The 21,822-nt window shown below is 43.9% G+C and overlaps 1 protein-coding gene across 2 annotated transcripts in view; it reads right to left on the reverse strand.

Annotated features, from left to right (window-relative positions):
• LOC126272249 (solute carrier family 35 member F5) overlaps positions 1-21,822 on the reverse strand; it is a 142,927-nt gene that overhangs the window by 108,638 nt on the left and 12,467 nt on the right. Inside the window, exon 2 of one of the 2 annotated variants that reach the window (XM_049974962.1) lies at positions 18,256-18,340. The exons of the other annotated variant lie outside the window; for it this stretch is intronic. Within the exon in view, the coding sequence (XP_049830919.1) occupies positions 18,256-18,285 (30 nt within the window). The 5' untranslated portion in view covers positions 18,286-18,340. The remainder of the gene's footprint in view (positions 1-18,255; positions 18,341-21,822) is intronic. 2 annotated transcript variants of the gene reach the window in all.

Here is a 21,822-nt window from a genome sequence, read left to right on the forward strand (position 1 = left end):
ATGACATTACCACTGGAAAGTGGTCAATATCACAAAGGTAATCATGAGATGACCAATGTAGGGAAGCCACGAGGGCAAGGGAGGAGATTGTGAGATCGATAGCAGAGAAGGTGCCATGAGTGGCACTGAAGTGGGTAGGGGAACCATCATTGAGGAGACGCAAACCAAAGTCCGTGAGAAGTTGGTCAATTAGGATACCCCGAACCACTGAAGTGACACTGCCCCATAGTGGACGGTGGGCATTGAAATCCCCAAGGAGGAGATACGGGGGCAGGAGTTGCTGGATTAAGGTAGATAGTGCAACATAAGTAAGTAGCCAACCTGGAGGGATTAGACACTGCGAAGGGTGAGTGCTGGAGTCATTTGCACCCTAACTGCTATCACTTCCAATGTGGTATGTAGGGGGATCCAGTCACTATGGACATCGGAGCGAACCATATGGACATCGGAGCGAACCAGAGTTCAGACCCCACCAGATGTTATCCCAGGGCCAGCACGGTTATGACAGAATGTCCAATAACCACGGAAAGTTGGAGAGTGGTCATCACGCAAAAGCATTTCTTGGAGAACAAGGCAGAATGCAGAATAAGAGGAGACAAAATGTTACATTTCTGGTAGGTGACGAAAGTATCCATTGCAGTTCCACTGGATGATAGTGTGGTGTAAGTCCAAAGCAGGCATGAAGGAGCCGTGGAGGAGGTCAGGTCACTTTGTCAGTAGTTGTCACCAACATGGATGGGGTGACATCCATAAATAAGGTGTCAGACTCAGGTTGCAAGAGGGGAGTTGGCGTAACTGGGGCCACTGGGGGTGCCTTGTTGTGGGATTTATGTTTCTTCTTCTTCTCTTTCTGAGGTGGAGGAGGGCAGGACACGGGGGGAGCACAGGCGACTGCAAAGATCGGGGATTGAAAGAGAGCAGGCGACCTTGGGGGGCGAAGATGGTGTGCCTCGTGGCCGAGTGGTGGTGAGAGTCTTCTGGCCGGAGAGACACTGGGGAGAGGGGTCCTGGGAGGACATGCTGAAGAAGGGGGGCCACTCCTTTGGCCGGGGAGGGGGAACGACTCCCTGATGGGAGGTCGTAGGAACTGCATGGGAGGTGGAGGGAGTGTGGGACGCAGCTGGGAAACGATGAGGGGGGGGGGGGGGGGAGAGGAGGAGGAGGAGGAGGAGGAGGAGGAGGAGGAGGAGGAAAGGAGGTAACAGAGGCAAAAGTTGAAGATAGTGACACTGAGTGGAGTCTCATACTTTTGGCGAGCCTCCGCGTAAGACATGCGATCCAGGGACCAGCACAGTTGACACACACAGACGGCGGAGCACAAGGGCTTCCCTCATGGACTGGGTGGCTACAGTCATCACACAAAGGGTCCGCCATACGACGGGAAGACATATGCCCTAACACGAGCACTGAAAGCACCGCATAGGTGGTGGGGATGTACAGCTTCATGTCACATCTGTATCACATAACCTTGACCTTATCTGGGAGGGTGTCCCCCTCGAAAACCAGAATGAAGGCGCCAGTATCAGTGTGGTTGTCTTTGCAACCCTTCTGCACATGTCTAACAAAATGAACACCACGCCGCTCCAGATTAACCTGGAGTTCCTCATCAGTTTGCAGGATGGGTTGGCATTTAAGGATCCTTTGCCATTTGAAGAGATGGCCGTGTGAGAACGGACAGATTTTTCAGCTTGATACGCTTCAAGTGCCAAGCATCTGCCATGATACCACCCACTCCGACCAGGGGCTCTCCCCACGGGTGCCATCCAGCCACAGCAAGGGCTGTCTGGCACGGCGGCCATTGCCGTGAGTTCTGATGGTCCAAGAAGACAAGCAGCTACTCCTTGGCATATATGGGGAGGGAACAGCTCAGGAATCAGTAATGTAATCCCTGTGGTCTACATCTACATCTACATGACTACTCTGCAATTCACATTTAAGTGCTTGGCAGAGGGTTCATCGAACCACAATCATACTATCTCTCTACTATTCCACTCCCGAACAGCGAGCGGGAAAAATGAACACCTAAACTTTTCTGTTCGAGCTCCGATTTCTCTTATTTTATTTTGATGATCATTCCTACCTATGTAGGTTGGGCTCACCAAAATATTTTCGCATTCGGAAGAGAAAGTTGGTGACTGAAATTTCGTAAAAAGGTCTCGCCGCGACGAAAAATGTCTATGCTGTAATGACTTCCATCCCAACTCATGTATCATATCTGCCACACTCTCTCCCCTATAGCGCGATAATACAAAACGAGCTGCCCTTCTTTGCACCCTCTCGATGTCCTCCGTCAATCCCACCTGGTAAGGATCCCACACCGCGCAGCAATATTCTAACAGAGGACGAACGAGTGTAGTGTAAGCTGTCTCTTTAGTGGACTTGTTGCATCTTCTAAGTGTCCTTCCAATGAAACGCAACCTTTGGCTCGCCTTCCCGACAATATTATCTATGTGGTCCTTCCAACTGAAGTTGTTCGTAATTTTAACACCCAGGAACTTAGTTGAATTGACAGCCTTGAGAATTGTACTATTTATCGAGTAATCGAATTCCAACGGATTTCTTTTGGAACTCATGTGGATCATCTCACACTTTTCGTTATTTAGCGTCAACTGCCACCTGACACACCATACAGCAATCTTTTCTAAATCGCTTTGCAGCTGATACTGGTCTTCGGATGACCTTACTAGACGGTAAATTACAGCATCATCTGTGAACAGTCTAAGAGAACTGCTCAGATTGTCACCCAGGTCATTTATATAGATCAGGAACAGTAGAGGTCCCAGGACGCTTCCCTGGGGAACATCTGATATCACTTCAGTTTTACTCGATGATTTGCCGTCTATTACTACGAACTGCGACCTTCCTGACAGGAAATCACGAATCCAGTCGCACAACTGAGACGATACCCCATAGCTCCGCAGCTTGATTAGAAGTCGCTTGTGAGGAACGGTGTCAAAAGCTTTCCGGAAATCTAGAAATACGGAATCAACTTGAGATCCCCTGTTGATAGCGGCCATTACTTCGTGCGAATATAGAGCTAGCTGCGTTGCACAAGAGCGATGTTTTCTGAAGCCATGCTGATTACGTGTCAATAGATCATTCCCTTCGAGGTGATTCATAATGTTTGAATACAGTATATGCTCCAAAACCCTACTGCAAACCGACGTCAATGATATAGGTCTGTAGTTAAATGGATTACTCCTACTACCCTTCTTGAACACTGGTGCGACCTGCGCAATTTTCCAATCTGTAGGTACAGATCTATCGGTGAGCGAGCGGTTGTATATGAGTGCTAAGTAGGGAGCTATAGTATCAGCGTAATCTGAAAGGAACCTAATCGGTATACAATCTGGACCTGTAGACTTGCCCGTATCAAGCGATTTGAGTTGCTTCGCAACCCCTAAGGTATCTACTTCTAAGAAACTCATGCTAGCAGATGTTCGTGTTTCAAATTCTGGAATATTCCATTCGTCTTCCCTGGTGAAGGAATTCCGGAAAACTGCGTTCAATAACTCCGCTTTAGCGGCACAGTCGTCGATAACAGTACCATCGGCACTGCGCAGCGAAGGTAGTGACTGCGTCTTGCCGCTTGTGTACTTTACATACGACCAGAATTTCTTCGGATTTTCTACCAAATTTCGAGACAATGTTTCGTTGTGCAACCTATTAAAGGCATCTCGCATCGAAGTACGTGCCAAATTTCGCGCGTCTGTAAATTTATGCCCATCTTCAGGATTTCGCGTTCTTCTGAACTTCGCATGCTTTTTCCGTTGCCTCTGCAACAGCGTTCGGACCTTTTTTGTGTACCACGGGGGATCCGTTCCATCTCTTACCAATTTATGAGGTATGAATATCTCAATTGCTGTTGCTACTATATCTTTGAATTTGAGCCACATCTCGTCTACATTCGCATAGTCAGTTCGGAAGGAATGGAAATTGTCTTTTAGGAAGGCTTCTAGTGGCACTTTATCCGCTTTTTTAAATAAAATTATTTTGCGTTTGTTTCTGATGGATTTGGAAGAAATGGTATTGAGCCTAGCTACAATGACCTTGTGATCACTAATCCCTTATCAGTCATGATGCTCTCTATCAGCTCTGGATTGTTTGTGGCCAAGAGGTCAAGTGTGTTTTCGCAACCATTTACAATTCGCGTGGGTTCGTGGACTAACTGCTCGAAATAATTTTCGGAGAATGCATTTAGGACAATCTCGGAAGACTTTTTCTGCCTACCACCGGTTTTGAACAAGTATTTTTGCCAACATACCGAGGGTAGGTTGAAGTCCCCACCAACTATAACCGTATGAGTGGGGTATTTATTTGTTACGAGACTCAAACTTTCTCTGAACTGTTCCGCAACTGTATCATCGGAGTCTGGGGGTCGGTAGAAGGAGCCAATTATTAACTTAATTCGGCTGTTAAGTATAACCTCCACCCACACCAATTCGCACGGAGTATCTACTTCGACTTCACTACAAGATAAACCACTACTGACAGACACAAACACTCCACCACCAATTCTGCCTAATCTATCTTTCCTGAACACCGTCTGAGACTTCGTAAAAATTTCTGCAGAACTTATTTCAGGCTTTAGCCAGCTTTCTGTACCTATAACGATATCAGCTTCTGTGCTTTCTATTAGCACTTGAAGCTCAGGGACTTTTCCAGCGCAACTACAACAATTTACAACTAAAATTCCGACTGTTCCTTGATCCAAGCACGTCCTGTAATTGCCAAGCACCCTTTGACATTGCAGCCCATCCCGCACTTTCCCGAGCTCAGCCATATGAACTGGCTACACATGCTGGTGACCTAGCAGCGAGGAAGGGGGCTACAGTGGGGAAGGGAGAGGGGGAGGGAGGGGGGAGAGGAATCCACACCATAGATGCTAGGGAGGGAGTTCTTCCCCATATGGCTCACACTAAAAACAGGAAATTTTGGAATGGAGGTCAAACCTCAAGTGGGGAATGAAATGCCAAAATGTTGAAAGAACAGGCAACCAATACAGGAAACCAGGGGAATAGCCAGGTCGACATAAATCAAAACACCGTGTGAGGGGGGGGGGGGGGGGGGGGGGGAGGAGATGGCAATGGGGAAGGAACGGGGATAGGGATGGAGGAGGCAGGGAGAAGTAAATGCAGGTAGGGAATGAAGAATGAGCTGTAATAGCTTGGGGCCCATGTGCGCCCGGCACAAACTCACAAAAGAATCGTGAGCCGCTTGGGGGGGGGGGGGGGGGGGGGATGTCGGGCAGACTCCAGGATGAGACAAGCTGTGTAAACTGTCGGAAGCTTGCTTGCAAAATTGAGCACGCAAGAATGCCACAGTTATTTTAACATCTACACATTAACAAGTTGCGACTACAATGCCATTCAGAAAGGTGTGAAGTTTTTGGTCTGCTATTGCACCTGCACAAGAGCACTGAACCCAATGGGACTGGAAATGAAAGCCAGTCAGCTACCACGTTGTTTATACCAGAGATGTGCCTGAAGATGGTGGTAATTGTGCTGTTGCAATGAAAAGGTGTTGCTTTTCCGCCTGAATGCAAATGGTGTCATATGCGCCCAAGTCAAAACTATAGAATACGAACACAGAGAGCAGTTAAATGACTATGTCAGTGCTAATGGACAGAATAGGAGATAGCTAAAAACTTGCACATGGAAATAGGGCTAAGGAAAACCACAATGCAGAAATAGTGGTCCAAAACTAAAAATTAAATGGTCTTCACCATATTGCTTCAGCGGATAAAATGTAAAACGTGGTTGACAGTCCGCGGGTCACTCGCTAAAATGGCTGATAAATCAGATGGCAAAGCCAAGCTGCAACGTAAATTGTTTAAAAAAAATGGCATTCCAGCAGAAAGTGGTGGACAATTAAAATTTGGGCGCAATATGTACAAAGTGGTGCGGTAGCACCAATTAGCAAATGATTATGGCTAAAAAGGCAGTGCCCAATACGCAGCCAAGTTAAAATAATCTCCTCCTGGCAAGACGGCCTAGAGGAGATCATCCAAGGTGCTGGGAGAGGCTTAAGAGCCGAAGCTTATTTCTGTGAAGGGAGGACCATTGGCGATGCCAAAGAGACACCACCTCCTGACAGACGGCAGCGCAGAGATCATCGGAGGGAATAAAGGTACTCGCGGGCTGCAGTACAAGAACTGCAGCCTTGGCAGCTGTGTCAGCATACCGACATGACCAGGGACCCACAAAAACATGACACTGGTTCCATGTAGAGTGAGAAAGTGTCAGTTTTCCTGGACCCACTGTACTAAAGGATGAGCAGTGTACAGTGCATGTAGAATTTGGACGGCACTGAGAGATTCTGAGCAGGGGACACGATTGGAAAGGCTGTGTTGCCAGATGTACTCGGTAACCTGATACAAGGCAAAGAGCTCGGCTGTAAATACTGAGGACTGTGCCAGAAGCCAATATCAAAACACAGGTGCCAATGACAAAGGCACACCCGAACCCACGGTCAATCCGAAAGCCATCAGTGTACACAAAGGTACTATCGCAAAGTTCCATGTGAAGGTTGTGAACCTGGAGGCGATAGACTGAGGCTGGAGTAGTGTCCTTAGGGAGTGAATGAATGCCAAGGTTAACATGAGCTGCCTCACGAAGCCAAGGTGGTGAAGGGTTCACACTCACTAGGAAAGTTGCAGGTAGCAAGTGGCAAAAGCGGACTCCAGGAAGCAACAGAGAAAAGAGGCGAGCACCATACTGACAATCAAAGGAATTGTCGAAGAAGGAGGCATAGGCAAGCTTGAGCACCAGAAATTTCGTAGTTTCAATGAACAAAAAGGCAACAGGCCCAAGATGTAGAGATGGTGAGAGAAAGCATTTGCGCCACCAGAAATTCACACAGATGGTTTTCTCAGGGGAAAAGCAAAAGCCATTGTCGATGCTTCAGGAGTAAAGACGATCAAGACAGTGCTGAAGACACCCCTCAGTGAGACAGGTCTGTGGAGAACTGCAATAGATGGCAAAATCATTCACAAAAAGAGAGCCGGAGGTGCCCGGCAGGAGACAGGAGATTATATGTTTAGTGGCGATATCAAAGAGGACGACGCTCTGGACGGAATCCCGAGGCACACCATTTTCCTGGATAAAGGTGCACCTGGATAAAGGTGTACCTGGATAAAGGTGCACCTTGAAAACTCCATCTTGTAAAAATGCCTGAAGAAAACAGGGCAGGCACCCAAGGAAGCCCCACGTGTAAAGAGTACGGAGGATACCAGTTCTCCAGCAGGTGTCATAGGCCTTCTCCAAATCAAAAAACACGGCCATAGTCTGGGATTTCCACAGAAAACCATCCATGACATGGGTGGACAAAGTAAAAAGATGGTCAACTGCACAATGCCGCACTCGAAATCCACACTACGCATTCGTTAGTAAATGTCAAGACTTGAGCTACCACACCAGCTGGACATGAATCATATGTTCCATCACATTGCAAATGCACCTGGTAAGAGAGATGGGGCGGTAGCTAGAAGGAAGGTTTTTGTGCTTGGCAGGCTGAGGTATGGGTATGACGATTGCTTCACACCAGTGTCCGGGAAATGTGATCTCTGCCCAGATGCAGTTGTATGTGTTAAGCAGAAAGGGCTTTCCAGCAAGAGAAAGGTGCTGCATCATCTGAATGTGGATGGCGTCCAGCCATAGGGCGGAAGTTCGGGATGAATTGAGAGCATGATCGAGCTCCATCATAGTGAAGGCGGCATTGTAGCACTCACAGTTCGGAGAAGAGAAGGGTATCGCCCGAGCCGCCTATGCTTGTTTTTAATGGAGGAAGGAAAGGTGATAGTGCGAAAAGCTCATAAGTTCCACAAAATGGTGACACAAGGTGTTTGAGACAGCAATAGGGTTCACAATAACATCATCTGCTACTGTCAGGCCGGAAATTGGGGAATGGATCTTGGTCCCAGAGAGCCATCGGAGGTTGGCCCACATGACAGAGGAAGGAGTGGAACCATTAAAAGAACTAGTGAATGGAAGCCTGCTAGCTTGTTTGCTATCCCAAAGGATGCGATGACACTTTGCATGCATCTGTTTATAATGAATGCAGTTTGCCATTGTAGGATGATGGTTAAAAACACCAAGAGCACGTCTCCATGCGCAAATTGCATCATGGCAAGCCTCAGTCCACCAAGGGACTGGAACATGATGTGGTAAAAAGGAAGTGCAAGGAATGGAATGTCCTGCAGCAGTAAGGATAACTGGGGAAATCTTGTTCTTCGAAGGTTGCCAGGGAGGAGTAAAGCTGCTAGTCAGCCTTAGTAAGCTGCCATTTGGGGTGCATGTGGATGGTGTAGGAGTCAGCAAACGGAGAGCACTCAGGAAATGGTCACTTGAGTAGATGTCATAAAGAACAGACCACTCAAGACAATAGGTAAGCTGGGCAGTGCAAAAGGATAGGTCCAAATGGGATCAGGTGTGCGAGGAGTCAGAAAGGAAAGTGGGTGCTCCAGTGTTAAGGCAGAAGAGGTTGAGTTGGTTAAGAAGGTCAGCCAACAGGGCACCCCTCTGACAGGTCCTGGGAGAACCCCAGAGGGGTTGATGAATGTTAAAGGCATCGAGTAGCAAAATCGGGGGAGGCTGCCCTATAGGCTGAAGGAAGTCTGCCATGGCGACATCGAAGGACGGAGGTACATAAATGGTACAGAGGAAGAAAGTCAGGCTGGGAAGGAAAAGACGAACTGCAACAGCTTGAAGATGGGTAGTCAGGGAGATTGGTAGACTATGAAGGCCATCCCATATGAGCAGCATGATGCCTCCGTGAGACAGAATACTGGCCTCAGGGGGGAAGTCAAAATGAATCGGCAAGTAATGTGAAAGCTCAAAGCAGTCATGAGGGCTCAATTTTGTTTCCCGAAGGCAGAGTACAAGGGGATGCTGCAATGCTAAGATCAGCTGTAAATCCTCTTTGTGGGACTGAAGGCCGCGTACGTTCCATTGAAGGACAGTCATGAGGAGGCAAAGATGGAGGGGTGTCAACTCGGTGGCCGTCAAGTGACAGCCGCTGTAGAGTCACTACTACAGGGCACATGAGTAGGATGATCCTCCTCCTTGGGGTCCACAGCAGCATTGGCTTGCTTGTGTGGTCTGTCTGTGGAGTCCAACACTGAAAAACAATTGGTGGTCCGCACCAGAGATACAGAGGCCGATCGGGCTAAGGTAGCACTTGGTGACACCGTCAAACAGGACCTTCGAATTGGCAAAGGAGAAGACCATTTGCCTTTTAGTGAACTTCTTCGAGCTTTTCCGGTTAGAGGAAGACTCGGAGGTTGTTTGGCTGGAGGAATGGAGGAAGTCTTCACGGGACTAATCCTTCTGCCCTTTCTTGCCTTCTGGTTGTGTAGTCGGAGTCTTCACCCCTTGAAGAGAGAGTGCGATGGTTTGCTGCTCAGCGGGACAGGGGGATGGCCATGCTACCTTCACACTGGGCGATTTCACAACCTCCGAGCCGAATTTGAGGTCACATGTCTGCGTGGCCATCTCCTTCATGAAGTGTGGAGTAATAAGAATAGAGCTATAGGTGCCACATGAAAGAACACAGGGTTTGCGACTAGCCAGTAAGTTGCAAGCTACTGGGTAAGGCACCTTCTCCCTTACCCGAATCTCTTGGACAGTTTGCTCATCTAGATACATGGGACAATCCCAAGAGAAGGCAGCATGGCCGCCATTGCAGCTGATACTGTGGAGAGGAGGAGGTGGACAATTGCCCTCGTGTGCATCCCTCCCACAGGTTACACATTTGGCTGGGTGTCAACAAGATGCTCTAGTGTGGTTAAAACGATAACATTGGTAGCAGTGCATCAGGATGGATTGTGATAATTTCACAGCCTGCTTTGAGCTTGGATGGCAGCACCACCCTATCAAAGGTGAGGAAAATAGTGCGGGTGGGCACTAAGGAGGAATCTACCTTTTTCATTACATGATGAATGGCAATGACACCCCGATCAGAGAAGTAAGATTGTATTTCGGCCTTGGTTAGACAATCAAGCAACCTGGTGTAAATTACACCACAGGAAGAATTCAAAGCTCTGTGGGCCTCAACACGGACAGGGTAGCCATGGAGAAGTGAGGCAGCAAGCAGGTGCTGTGTTTGAGAATCAGAACTGTCTCCAAAACCAAAGTGCCATTCCGTAAATGAGATCAGGATCATTGCATCAACACCTTTCTGAATAATAAGGGGACTGACTGTGGCAAAGGACTGACCATCTTCAGCATGCGAGACCACAAGGAACCGTGGTGCAGCGGAAAGGGTCTTTGAATCAACAGCCTCATTACGTTTACGTTTTGTAGACACTGATTGGGATGATGAGTGACACATTGCGAGAAAATCTATCATGATTGCCAGTGTCTCCGATAGTGCGCTCCTTCCAACTGGGGGTTCTCTTCACAAGAAGGCACACCCGCCTTAGGTAATTGTTCACACCTCCCGAACATCTGACAGAGAGACCAATCGGCAATTTGGGAAGGTTGCAGCTCAGGCAATCACCCCTCCCTGGGCCTAGCCTGTACCAAGGGGTACATGCAAACCCTACTTGTCAACCCAGGGCTGGAAATTATGCATTACCCAGTCGTCTGTTATGCATCAGATGGGCGGGCCGGCCTTCAGGAGCACACAGGGTGGAAGAAGAAAAAAGAGGATCATCAAATGCAGAAGCAGAGGGACAAGAGGAGAAGGGAAACAAAGAAAGGAAAAGGGAGCTTAAAATAAAGATGAAATAAATAAAGATGAGACTGTTCGTACATCAGCGACAAAATGCAGAACATTCTCAATAAGTCCCCAGACATGTTCCCCAAGGGAGGTGAAAAAGAATAGCAAGAGGATAGACCTGCAGCACAGAAGGGAAAAATGCTGCAAAGGGTGGGGGCCCATGGTAGCCAAGCACAAACCTGACAAAGAGAGGTGAGACCCCTTGTGGGGGTGGGGGGGAGTACAGAATTACTAAATTTTTGCTACATTTGGCATCATTGTGAAAACAAAAGTCATAAATGCTTTCTAACAACCTGAATGGTGTAATAACTACTGTTTTCAGTATATATTCTTCTGCCACCTGTACCTGAGTAGAAGCCTTGGCACAATTCGTCACACTGAAGCTCATTGCACTACATAAAACATGATTATATTTTCACAACAATGAAATGGGTTAATAGTTTGGCACACTTCTTGCATTAAGTGCTCTATAATCATTGCATAGACACCATGCTCCACCCTTCTTAGCAACCAGGTGTAGTGCAGATGACCACGGACCACATGACCATCAGATAATGCCTTCTTTTAATGTGCTGGCAAACTTGACTTTAGCTACTGCTAGGCAATCTGGGGGCAAAAGTTTAGGCCTACACAATGCTGGAGGACCATCCATGGTATTAATAAGATGCACAGTATTATGCTGCACCTGTTTTGGAACTCCAGCAGGCGTATTCAGAGCAGGAAGTCAGCATAATACAGACGCATAAGTGCAGTCCTTTGGTTGCTCATTTTGCCGCTGCATATGGTCTTGCTGTGGCAGAACCCAGTGGTAGTCAGGCCTGTCACAGTGTAAAGGAATCAAGAATTGACAATGTCAGGTGGCATCAGCTGGTAGTATGTCGGGAAATCCATACCGATGACTGGCTCTGAGACAATGGAGACGATGAAGTCCTGGATCAACAACAGCATAGTCCCAAGTCCAATTCCGCATGACAATGTGAAATTGTTAGCAGCAAAACAGATGTGGTCAGTGGTCGACAGGGTTGCACCAAGGTCAATCGCAGTACGCTCAAATTGCAACCTCTATCTATTAGATATTTTAGTCCAGACCTTCTGTCACTAGTAAGCAGGTATTGTGATCCTGCCCAGCAGTCTGTGGCTAAGATCAACTGCTGCTGGCATTTGAGAACTAGCATGGACATGTGCACATGCGTGCCTGTTCACCAAACTTTTGATGATATCAGCATGACAACTATTCTGAGTTAGAAAACAAGTTGTTATTTGAGGATTGGCTCCTAGATCTGTGACTATGTTTTCTGTCTCTGCTGGTACCTTTTCATGACAGTAGTTCCCCGATCTGTCTGCAGAGAATGTCTACCTTTGCTGCCCACAAATCATAATCAATGTGCACAACTGCTGCTCATGATGCTGCTGCTGCTATACTGCTGAATGGCTCTGCCACTGGATTAACTCGGGCAGGAGTGATAGCCTCTTATATGCAATCCACAAGTTCCACCATGGCTTGCAATGACATTCCATTTGTAGCACTATCATTGTCGTAACTTGTGGTGGCAGGCAGATGCTACATATTGTATATAAAGGTTGTTGGGTACTGATACGGCTTATAACCCCCCATGTCTTCTAGTGCGAGCACCTGTCGGACACAGCCTTCTTATGAAGTGGCGAGTCTTCAGATGAGCTCAGCTTTTGGCTTTGTTTTTGTAAGATTCTTCTGCCAGCAGTGTAATTAAATTATCCTTAACTTACACAACATATTGATGATCTAGTTGGCTCACTACCAGGAAAAACATCGTTGAATCAGTGGTAACTCCTGTATAATGAAAACTTTCCTCCACTTGAGTGAACCACAGTATGGGATCGTGTGGTCAGAACAGAGGCTAGCATATGGATAATCATGACACTCTGGATTCTTCTTGCATGTTGTAATTGTGTTTTTGTGTAGTTCTTTAGGCTTGGGTCACGTCAGTGCAGCTGTCAATGCAGCTGTAATTAGAACTGCACAACATTGTTAGGTATGTATCTTCCACGCCTGCTGGAGAGTGTAAATTATCCACAGTCTGAATTATGTAGAACAATAACTTTATTATCAGAACAGTAAACAATTGCATTCCACTTGCATATGAAAAGTTGAGAGACGTTTCACATGAATGCAAAATAGTCTCTTAAAAAGGCTGAAACAGTTAACGATGAGTCAGCAGTCAAGTACACGCAACTAAGTGCATTCTCTCCAAGAATAAGAGAACAGCAAGGAATAATGAGCACTGTCACTGCAACATCATATGTGGTGGCATGTGCAATTCCATTTGACAAGCATGATGAAACCACACAGCAGACAACGATGATTTGTCACTACAAGTATTTGAGCTCTGAACCACAGTTAGAATCTGATCGCCACCAATAATTGGTGTCCAATATAAGACAAAAACCACCAGCTGGAAATGACATATCATGAGTTGGTATCAATTTGAGCAATATCTTGCTGCAATGTTGGTTAAGTTCTTCCAGGTACTGACTGAACAACCTCAATACAAAAAATGTGTATACTCAACATAACAAACACAGAAATTGCAGTTTAATTCATAGGTTTGCATGTATAAAGTGGATTTAAAAAGTTGCACTTAATTGAAGCAGTTACTTAAATTACTCTTTCCTATGAGCTAATTTGATTTTCCAAATCACATTCATGAAAGAAATAAACTTGATATGTCATGATTAGATAACAGATAAGATACATAGGACACTGAAGAATATCTCTAGATTCTTCACTTAATACAGGCTTTTGCAGGATACTTAGCAATCTACCTTCCAGTCTAGCAATTCAAATTTTTCAACATTTTCATTGTGCACTACCTTGAGTCAGACAAACCCGTGAATATTCACATTGTCCTTTATTATTTGGTGTAAGTCCCACACTCTTGAGAAATATTCTTGGATGAAATGCACAAATGTTTTACAAGCAGTCTTTTTTGAAGACTCACTCCACTTTCCCATTATCCTTCCAGTAACTTTAAAACTGCCACATGTTTTACCTACAAGCAGCTATGTGATCTTTCATTTCAGATCCCTTCAAACTGTTATACCTGGGTATTTGTATGAGCTGATCAATTACTACTGTTTGTTATCATAAGTTTAATCATAAAAAATCGCTTTTCTCCATTTAGTGACATGGATGATTTTATATTTTTGAAAATCTAAAGTAATTTGTCAACCTTTACACCACTTTGAAATTTTATCAAGATCTAACTGGATGTATGACCAGTTTTTTTCAGATAGTACTTCATGACACCTTGAGGTTGCTATTAATAGTGTGTGTCAGATCATTAATAAGCATCACGAAAAGCACAATTCTGAGTGATAAAGCCATTTTCAATAACTACCATAGGGTGTCAAATTATGATACACAATATGACCATTATTGCATCAATTACACTATTTGCCAGTTTCAGCCTGTTACCACTTTCATATGCAGTTTTGTATGTGTGTGTGTGTGTGTGTGTGTGTGTGTTTCATAAACATTTTAAATTGTTCAGTTAAACTTAACATAATAATTTAAGTTTTAGAGTAGATGAGACTTTTCACAAAGACTGTCATATTCAGTATTTTCAGGTTCAGGACCCTACCTACACATCAGTAACTCTTCAAAAATTATGTTGTCTGTACAGGGGAGATTCAGAAAGAAAGAACATATTTCAGTTGTTTACTTCAGATATGAAAGACAGAAACACATTGTGCACATCACAGGATACTGGAAGGTTCAAAGTTTCATGCTCGCACACACACATTGTATCATACACTCAACATAAACATCGTGCATTGCTCGAGAAACATCGAAATGTAGACCCCTTCATTCCACACACGAATCAACAGGTCCTTGTTTATTGCATCAATTGTTTTCGCAGCCCATGAAGAATAGCTGTATTTTGCGTACCCACACAGAAAAAAAAATCACAATATGGGAGCTCTGGGAGGCCAAAAGCGATGATCAAGATCTCTTCCAGTGCAACATTTGGGGGCAGTGGTGTTAGGATAATATTGCACTTCAAGGGTGCCATCATGCATAACAATGAAATAATTGGGATCTTTGCGAAGCTGAGGAAGCACCCAATTTTGCAGCATGTCAATATATGACATTCTTGTCAAAGTTCCCTCTGCAAAAAAGGAAGGTCCATAAACTTTAAAACAAAAATGGCATAAAATACATTCAGTTTCAGTGAGTCTTCTTCACATTTGACAAGGACACCAAGATATTATCTCTTCTAAATTCTTAAATTACAGTGGTTTACTGTGTCTGACAGATGAAATGTCCATTCATCTGAAAAACTGAGACATTTGGAAAAATGTCCTCTGCCATGTCATGGAGAATGAAATGCAAAATTTTTACCTTCTATTATGGTTGCAGAGACAATTGCTGCAGTAACTGCAATTTGTAAGGCATCATATACAGATGTCATTTCCGAACATGCCACATCCGTCATTTGAGGAAGCTGACGTTCCTGATCTACTCATCTTGCAGACTTCCGAGGGTTCCACGTGAACGCTTCTCAGATAAGCTCAACATTTTCATCAGATGTGCATAGCCGACCAGTGCTCTTCCCTTTGCATATGCAACCAACTTCCAAGAATTTTGTATGCCAAACGGAAATCTGCTTGCGCAGAGACAGTTTCTTGCTGAATTGATAGCAGAATGCACACTGCACTTGATCAGTGGATTGACTTCACACAAATTCCAACAAAGAAAATGATTTCTGTTCTGGTGTACACACCAAGTTGCTATAAACAAACAACAGTACAGCTATGTCAAAACTTTGAACCTTCCTCTATCCAGGGACATGTGCAATGTGTTTATGTCTTCCATAGTTTGTCTGTAATAAACAACTGATCTCTCTCCTTTCTTTCTTTCTGAATCACCTGATGAAGGTCAACACAACAATTAACAAAATTTGTTTGTTTTTCTTTTTGTTTTTTGAATTTTCATTTCAGTGGGCATAATGTATTTCCCCTGGTAATGCATATTACTGAAAATGCATTGGTATTACTAGTTAAGTATGAAACACCACCGACACAACCACATTTAAATATGCCCAGTGGCTAAAATTGAACAATGTAACATACACTTGATGCAATAAAGGTCATCTTATATAACAGAATTAGATAGCATATGGTGGTTATTTAAAAAGATTTTATCAGTCAAAAATTGCATTGAGGCAGTGGGCCCAAACAAAAAGAAGCTAATGGATAACAGCAAGAGTCCCCAACATGCACATGTCTATGGAGCACACCGCACATACTTCTACATCTGCAGATCTCACAACATTCAATATATCAATGTGGCTAATAGTGTCCTCCTTATTGACAAACTTTCATTCCAGTCACAAATGTAATTTCATACTCCACAATACATTCTTAAGAAAGCCAATGCTGACAAAACTATTTCACCTGTTGTACAAGATATATGAGACACATGAAATACCCTCAGACTGCAAGAAGATTGTAATGATTTTAATTGCAAAGAAAGCAGGCAGTGACAAGAGTAAATATTACCAGACCACTAGTTTATGTATTCATGGTTGCAAAATACTGATACAAATTATTTACAGAAGATTGCTACAACTGGTAGAAGCGACATCAGTGAAGATCTGTTTGTGTTCCAAAGAACACTTACCTTAGAAGATACGGTAAGGAAAGTTCAACTGACATTTATAGCATTTCTAGACTCTGAGAAAGCTTTTGACTATTTTCAGTGGAATACACTCTTTCAATGTAGCTGGGGTATAATAAAGGGACCAAAAGGTTATATACAACTTGTACAGTTATAAGAGTTGAAGGGCATGAAAGTGAAGCAGGGTCTTTCCATTTTAAATTAACACAATTATGAACGAAAATTTACCTTGAGCTTAGATTTTGATGTAATTTGGTGTACCTAGTGTCCCTGCATAGTTATAAATAAAAAACAATTTTTTTTTGTCATTCCGTTAAAAATTTTTAAGAATTGTGTTTTCAAATATTCATTAAAAATTGTTACACTTTGGGATAATTAACTGTCATTATCTCCAAAACCAGATGAAGTACAGACCTGGAAAACATGTCATTTTAAGGTTCTTTAGATGAGCTTTCATTTGGTAAACAACCTGACAGTGTTTAAAATTTAAAAATTTTTGAAATTTTAAATTTCTTAAACAGCCATATTTTGAGAAATCACAAAATTTCCTTGCACTGTACTCTTACACTTCCCAAAGTTTCATTTTTGGATTGTCTTTGGATCAGGCCATAAAAGGAGTAAACGTTAACATGCATCTGGAGTAATAGGAAACAACAGCTCTATAGCATTACCAAAAAATCCAGGTTAAGGAAAAAAACTGAATTACTCCGGCATTTAAAAATATGGTAACAGCTAATATGAATTTCATTGTATATATTCTAGACAGTGCTTTTATTTATTTACTTTCAAATTCCAGGTTTGCAGATTTAAGACATTTAGATAATAATATGGAGAAAAGTAACAAGTGTGCAATCGCACATTGCTTCAGTCCTTCAGGAACAGTGAACCATAATTGCCAAACAAAAGGAGTGAAAACTATTTTAGAATGGAAATGTACACTTTTTTGTGAAATTCTGAAAATTGCAAAAAATTGTGACAGTGTAGAAACACACTTAGTACATTTTGAAAAGAGCAGGCTGCTCAAGTTGAAATGAGTGCTGGCCACAATGCAGGGCCAGACTCGAATCAAGAACCCACTTTTACTTCTCAGCTCAGGTTTTGAGGACCCTTAACACTTCTCTTCAACAGTTACAAGAGTCTCCTGTAAATAGAAAAACGATGACCAAAGAGATATTCCACAGGAAACAGACAAAGAAATGATTCTACTCTGAAAAGGAATCTTTTTGTCAAGACGAAGTGCTCTGACAGTGTCAGATAACACTGTTTCAATCAATGTGAACAGCAACTTCACACATTCAAGCACCAGAAAATGCCATGATTTTAACATGTCTGCATGAACCTTGGAGTGTAAGAAAGATAAGGCAAGTGTTCAATGCCCCAAATTACATGATTCAGCAAGCAAAGGAGCTATTACAGAACAGAGGCATCTTGAAAAATTCAAAACAAAAACCAGAGAAAAGTCTGCCAGTAGTAACTGCCCATACCAATTGGTCATTTTATGACAGTGATGACATACAAAGGGCCATGAGTGGAGTAAAGGATTGTGTTTCAATGAAGAACAGCAATGGTCAGAAAATTAAAGTTTCAAAGACTCTTGTGCTTTATAATTTACAGGAGGCATACAGATTGTTTACATAAAATTTTCCTAACATGCCTCCTAGTTTTTCCAAATTTGCAGATTTCAGGCCTAAAAAATTATTCTAGTAGGCCCTAGCAGTACACACATGATGTGTGTGCGTGTCATTCACAACAAACTTATGACTGAAAATGCTAAGTTGAACTCAGTACAAAAAGAGAAATACATATAAACACTGCCTTGCAAAGGCTCTTTGCAATCCACTGTCAATAGAGTATCACTTGAAAGACGTAATTCATACCTTGGAAATCAGGAAATTGAGACCACACATCAGAAGACATTTCTAAGAAATGCTGGTAGACAATGTCACCTTCGACAGTGGATTTCTGTGGACATGTGTAAATAGGAAACATTACAAAAATCAACAACAGATTCATCTATTTATTTTGCAATAAGCTGTCTATGTTTGTCCATCATGACTTTACAGAAAAAAAGTTTATTTATGATACAAATTAGAAGCAGCCTTAAGGATTCACAGTTTGCTGTGTACTGTGATTTTTCAGAGAACTACTCATTTATGATGCAGGATGAGAGGTCCAGAGCTACCACTGGACTAGTGAGCGAGCCACTGTCAACCCAGCTATTGTGTAATACAAAGGATAAACAGAAATAGAGCATCTCAGTTAAGCTGTTATTTCAGACTGTCTTTAACATAACACTATGACTATCTACCTCACCGACTTTTCAATAAAGCACTTTGAATCTAAAACAATATATTCCTTTTCTGATGGTGCTGCTGCTCAGTATAAACTAAGAGAAACTTCTATAACCTAGATTTCCATCAAGCTGATTTCAGCAGAGAGGCTGAATGGCAATTTTCAGCAACAGCTCATGGAAAAGAGCCTTGTGATGGATTTGACAGCACAGTCAAGAGGTTGACAGCCCAAGAAAGTTTGCAACATCCATACAACGATCAAATTCTTACACATCAGCAGCTTTTCAACTAAGCAGGGAAAATATCTCTGGAGTACTCTTTACATTTGTAACTTTGCTCAAAATAACATGGCTAAAACCAACAGAGCCTTTACAGTTATTTCTAATAGAAGAAGTTGTGACAGGCACAGATTTTCATAAATTTTTTGAATGATTTCTTGAAGCCTTCAGCTGCCATTTTCATTATTTCCTGTAGGGTTGTACAATTTCGGCTTAAGGCCATTTTCAAGTATTTTATGGATGATGTTTTGGTAACAAATGATGTCGTGTGTTATGAGCATAACATGATGCATAGTAGCAACAACATATATGACATCATCTATTACCAAAAAATCATCCATAAAATACTTGAAAATGGCCTACGGCCGAATTGTACAGGAAATAAAGAAAATGGCAACTGAATGCTTCACAAAATCATTCAAAAAATTCATCACAGCTGCGGACCTATCACACTGAAAATTACTGTTAATAAATGTCAAGTTGTATGTAGGTAAACAAATTTTTAAACAATGTAAACTCCAGGTTGGAATATCAACAATGCAAGTAAAAGATGGATTGCTACTTACTGTAAAGATGACATTTTAAGTTGCTGACAGGCACAACTAAAAGACACACATTAGCTTGTGGCCACAACCTCCACGAAAGAAACTTCCACATGGGAAAAATATATTAAAAACAAAGATTCCAAGACTTACCAAGCGGGAAAGCGCCGGCAGACAGGCACATGAACAAAACACACAAACACACACACAGAATTACGAGCTTTCGCAACTGGCAGTTGCTTCGTCAGGAAAGAGGGAAGGAGAGGGAAAAATGAAAGGATGTGGGTTTTAAGGGAGAGGGTAAGGAGTCATTCCAATCCCGGGAGCGGAAAGACTTCCCTTAGGGGAAAAAAAGGACAGGTGTACACTCGCACACACACACACACACACATATCCATCTGCACATACACAGACACAAGCAGACATATTTAAAGGCAAAGAGTAAGGGCAGAGATGTCAGTCGAGGCGGAAGTACAGAGGCAAAGAAGTTGTTGAAAGACAGGTGAGGTATGAGTGGCGGCAACTTGAAATTAGAGGAGGTTGAGGCCTGGCGGATATCGAGAAGAGAGGATATACTGAAGGGCGAGTTCCCATCTCCGGAGTTTGGATAGGTTGGTGTTGGTGGGAAGTATCCAGATAACTCGGACGGTGTAACACTGTGCCAAGATGTGCTGGCCGTGCATCAAGGCATGTTTAGCCACAGGGTGATCCTCATTACCAACAAACACTGTCTGCCTGTGTCCATTCATGCGAATGGACAGTTTGTTGCTGGTCATTCCCACATAGAAAGCATCACAGTGCAGGCAGGTCAGTTGGTAAATCACGTGGGTGCTTTCACATGTGGCTCTCCCTTTGATCGTGTACACCTTCCAGGTTACAGGACTGGAGTAGGTGGTGGTGGGAGGGTGCATAGGACAGGTTTTACACCGGGGGCAGTTGCAAGGGTAGGAGCCAGAGGGTAGGGGAGGTGGTTTGGGGATTTCATAGGGATGAACCAAGAGGTTACGAAGGTTAGGTGGACGGCGGAAAGACACTCTTGGTGGAGTGGGGAGGATTTCATGAAGGATGGATCTCATTTCGGGGCAGGATTTTAGGAAGTCGTATCCCTGCTGGAGAGCCACATTCAAGGTCTGATCCAGTCCCGGGAAGTATTCTGTTACAAGTGGGGCACTTTTGGGGTTCTTCTGTGAGAGGTTCTGGGTTTGAGGGGATGAGGAAGTGGCTCTGGTTATCTGCTTCTGTACCAGTCTGGGAGGGTAGTTGCGGGATGCGAAAGCTGTTTTCAGGTTGTTGGTGTAATGGTCGAGGGATTCAGGACTGGAGCAGATTCGTTTGCCACGAAGGCCTAGGCTGTAGGGAAGGGACCGTTTGATATGGAATGGGTGGCAGCTGTCATAATGGAGGTACTGTTGCTTGTTGGTGGGTTTGATGTGGACGGATGTGTGCAGCTGGCCATTGGACAGATGGAGGTCAACGTCTAGGAAAGTGGCATGGGATTTGGAGTAGGACCAGGTGAATCTGATGGAACCAAAGGAGTTGAGGTTGGAGAGGAAATTCTGGAGTTGTTCTTCACTGTGAGTCCAGATCATGAAGATGTCATCAATAAATCTGTACCAAACTTTGGGTTGGCAGGCTTGGGTAACCAAGAAGGCTTCCTCTAAGCAACCCATAAATAGGTTGGCATACGAGGGGGCCATCCTGGTACCCATGGCTGTTCCCTTTAATTGTTGGTATGTCTTGCCTTCAAAAGTGAAGAAGTTGTGGGTCAGGATGAAGCTGGCTAAGGTGACGAGGAAAGAGGTTTTAGGTAGGGTGGCAGGTGATCGGCGTGAAAGGAAGTGCTCCATTGCAGCGAGGCCCTGGACGTGCGGGATATTTGTGTATAGGGAAGTGGCATCAATGGTTACAAGGATGGTTTCCGGGGGTAACAGACTGGGTACGGATTCCAGGCATTCGAGAAAGTGGTTGGTGTCTTTGATGAAGGATGGGAGACTGCATGTAATGGGTTGAAGGTGTTGATCTACGTAGGCAGAGATACGTTCTGTGGGGGCTTGGTAACCAGCTACAATGGGGCGGCCAGGATGTTTGGATTTGTGAATTTTAGGAAGTAGGTAGAAGGTAGGAGTGCGAGGTGTCGGTGGGGTGAGGAGTTTGATGGAGTCAGGTGAAAGGTTTTGTAGGGGGCCTAAGGTTCTGAGGATTCCTTGAAGCTCCGCTTGGACATCAGGAATGGGATTACCTCGGCAAACTTTGTATGTAGAGTTGTCTGAAAGCTGACGCAGTCCCTCAGCCACATACTCCCGATGATCAAGTACCACGGTCGTGGAACCCTT

The sequence above is a fragment of the Schistocerca gregaria genome, chromosome 5, assembly GCF_023897955.1.
Source record: "Schistocerca gregaria isolate iqSchGreg1 chromosome 5, iqSchGreg1.2, whole genome shotgun sequence".
NCBI lineage: Eukaryota > Metazoa > Arthropoda > Insecta > Orthoptera > Acrididae > Schistocerca > Schistocerca gregaria.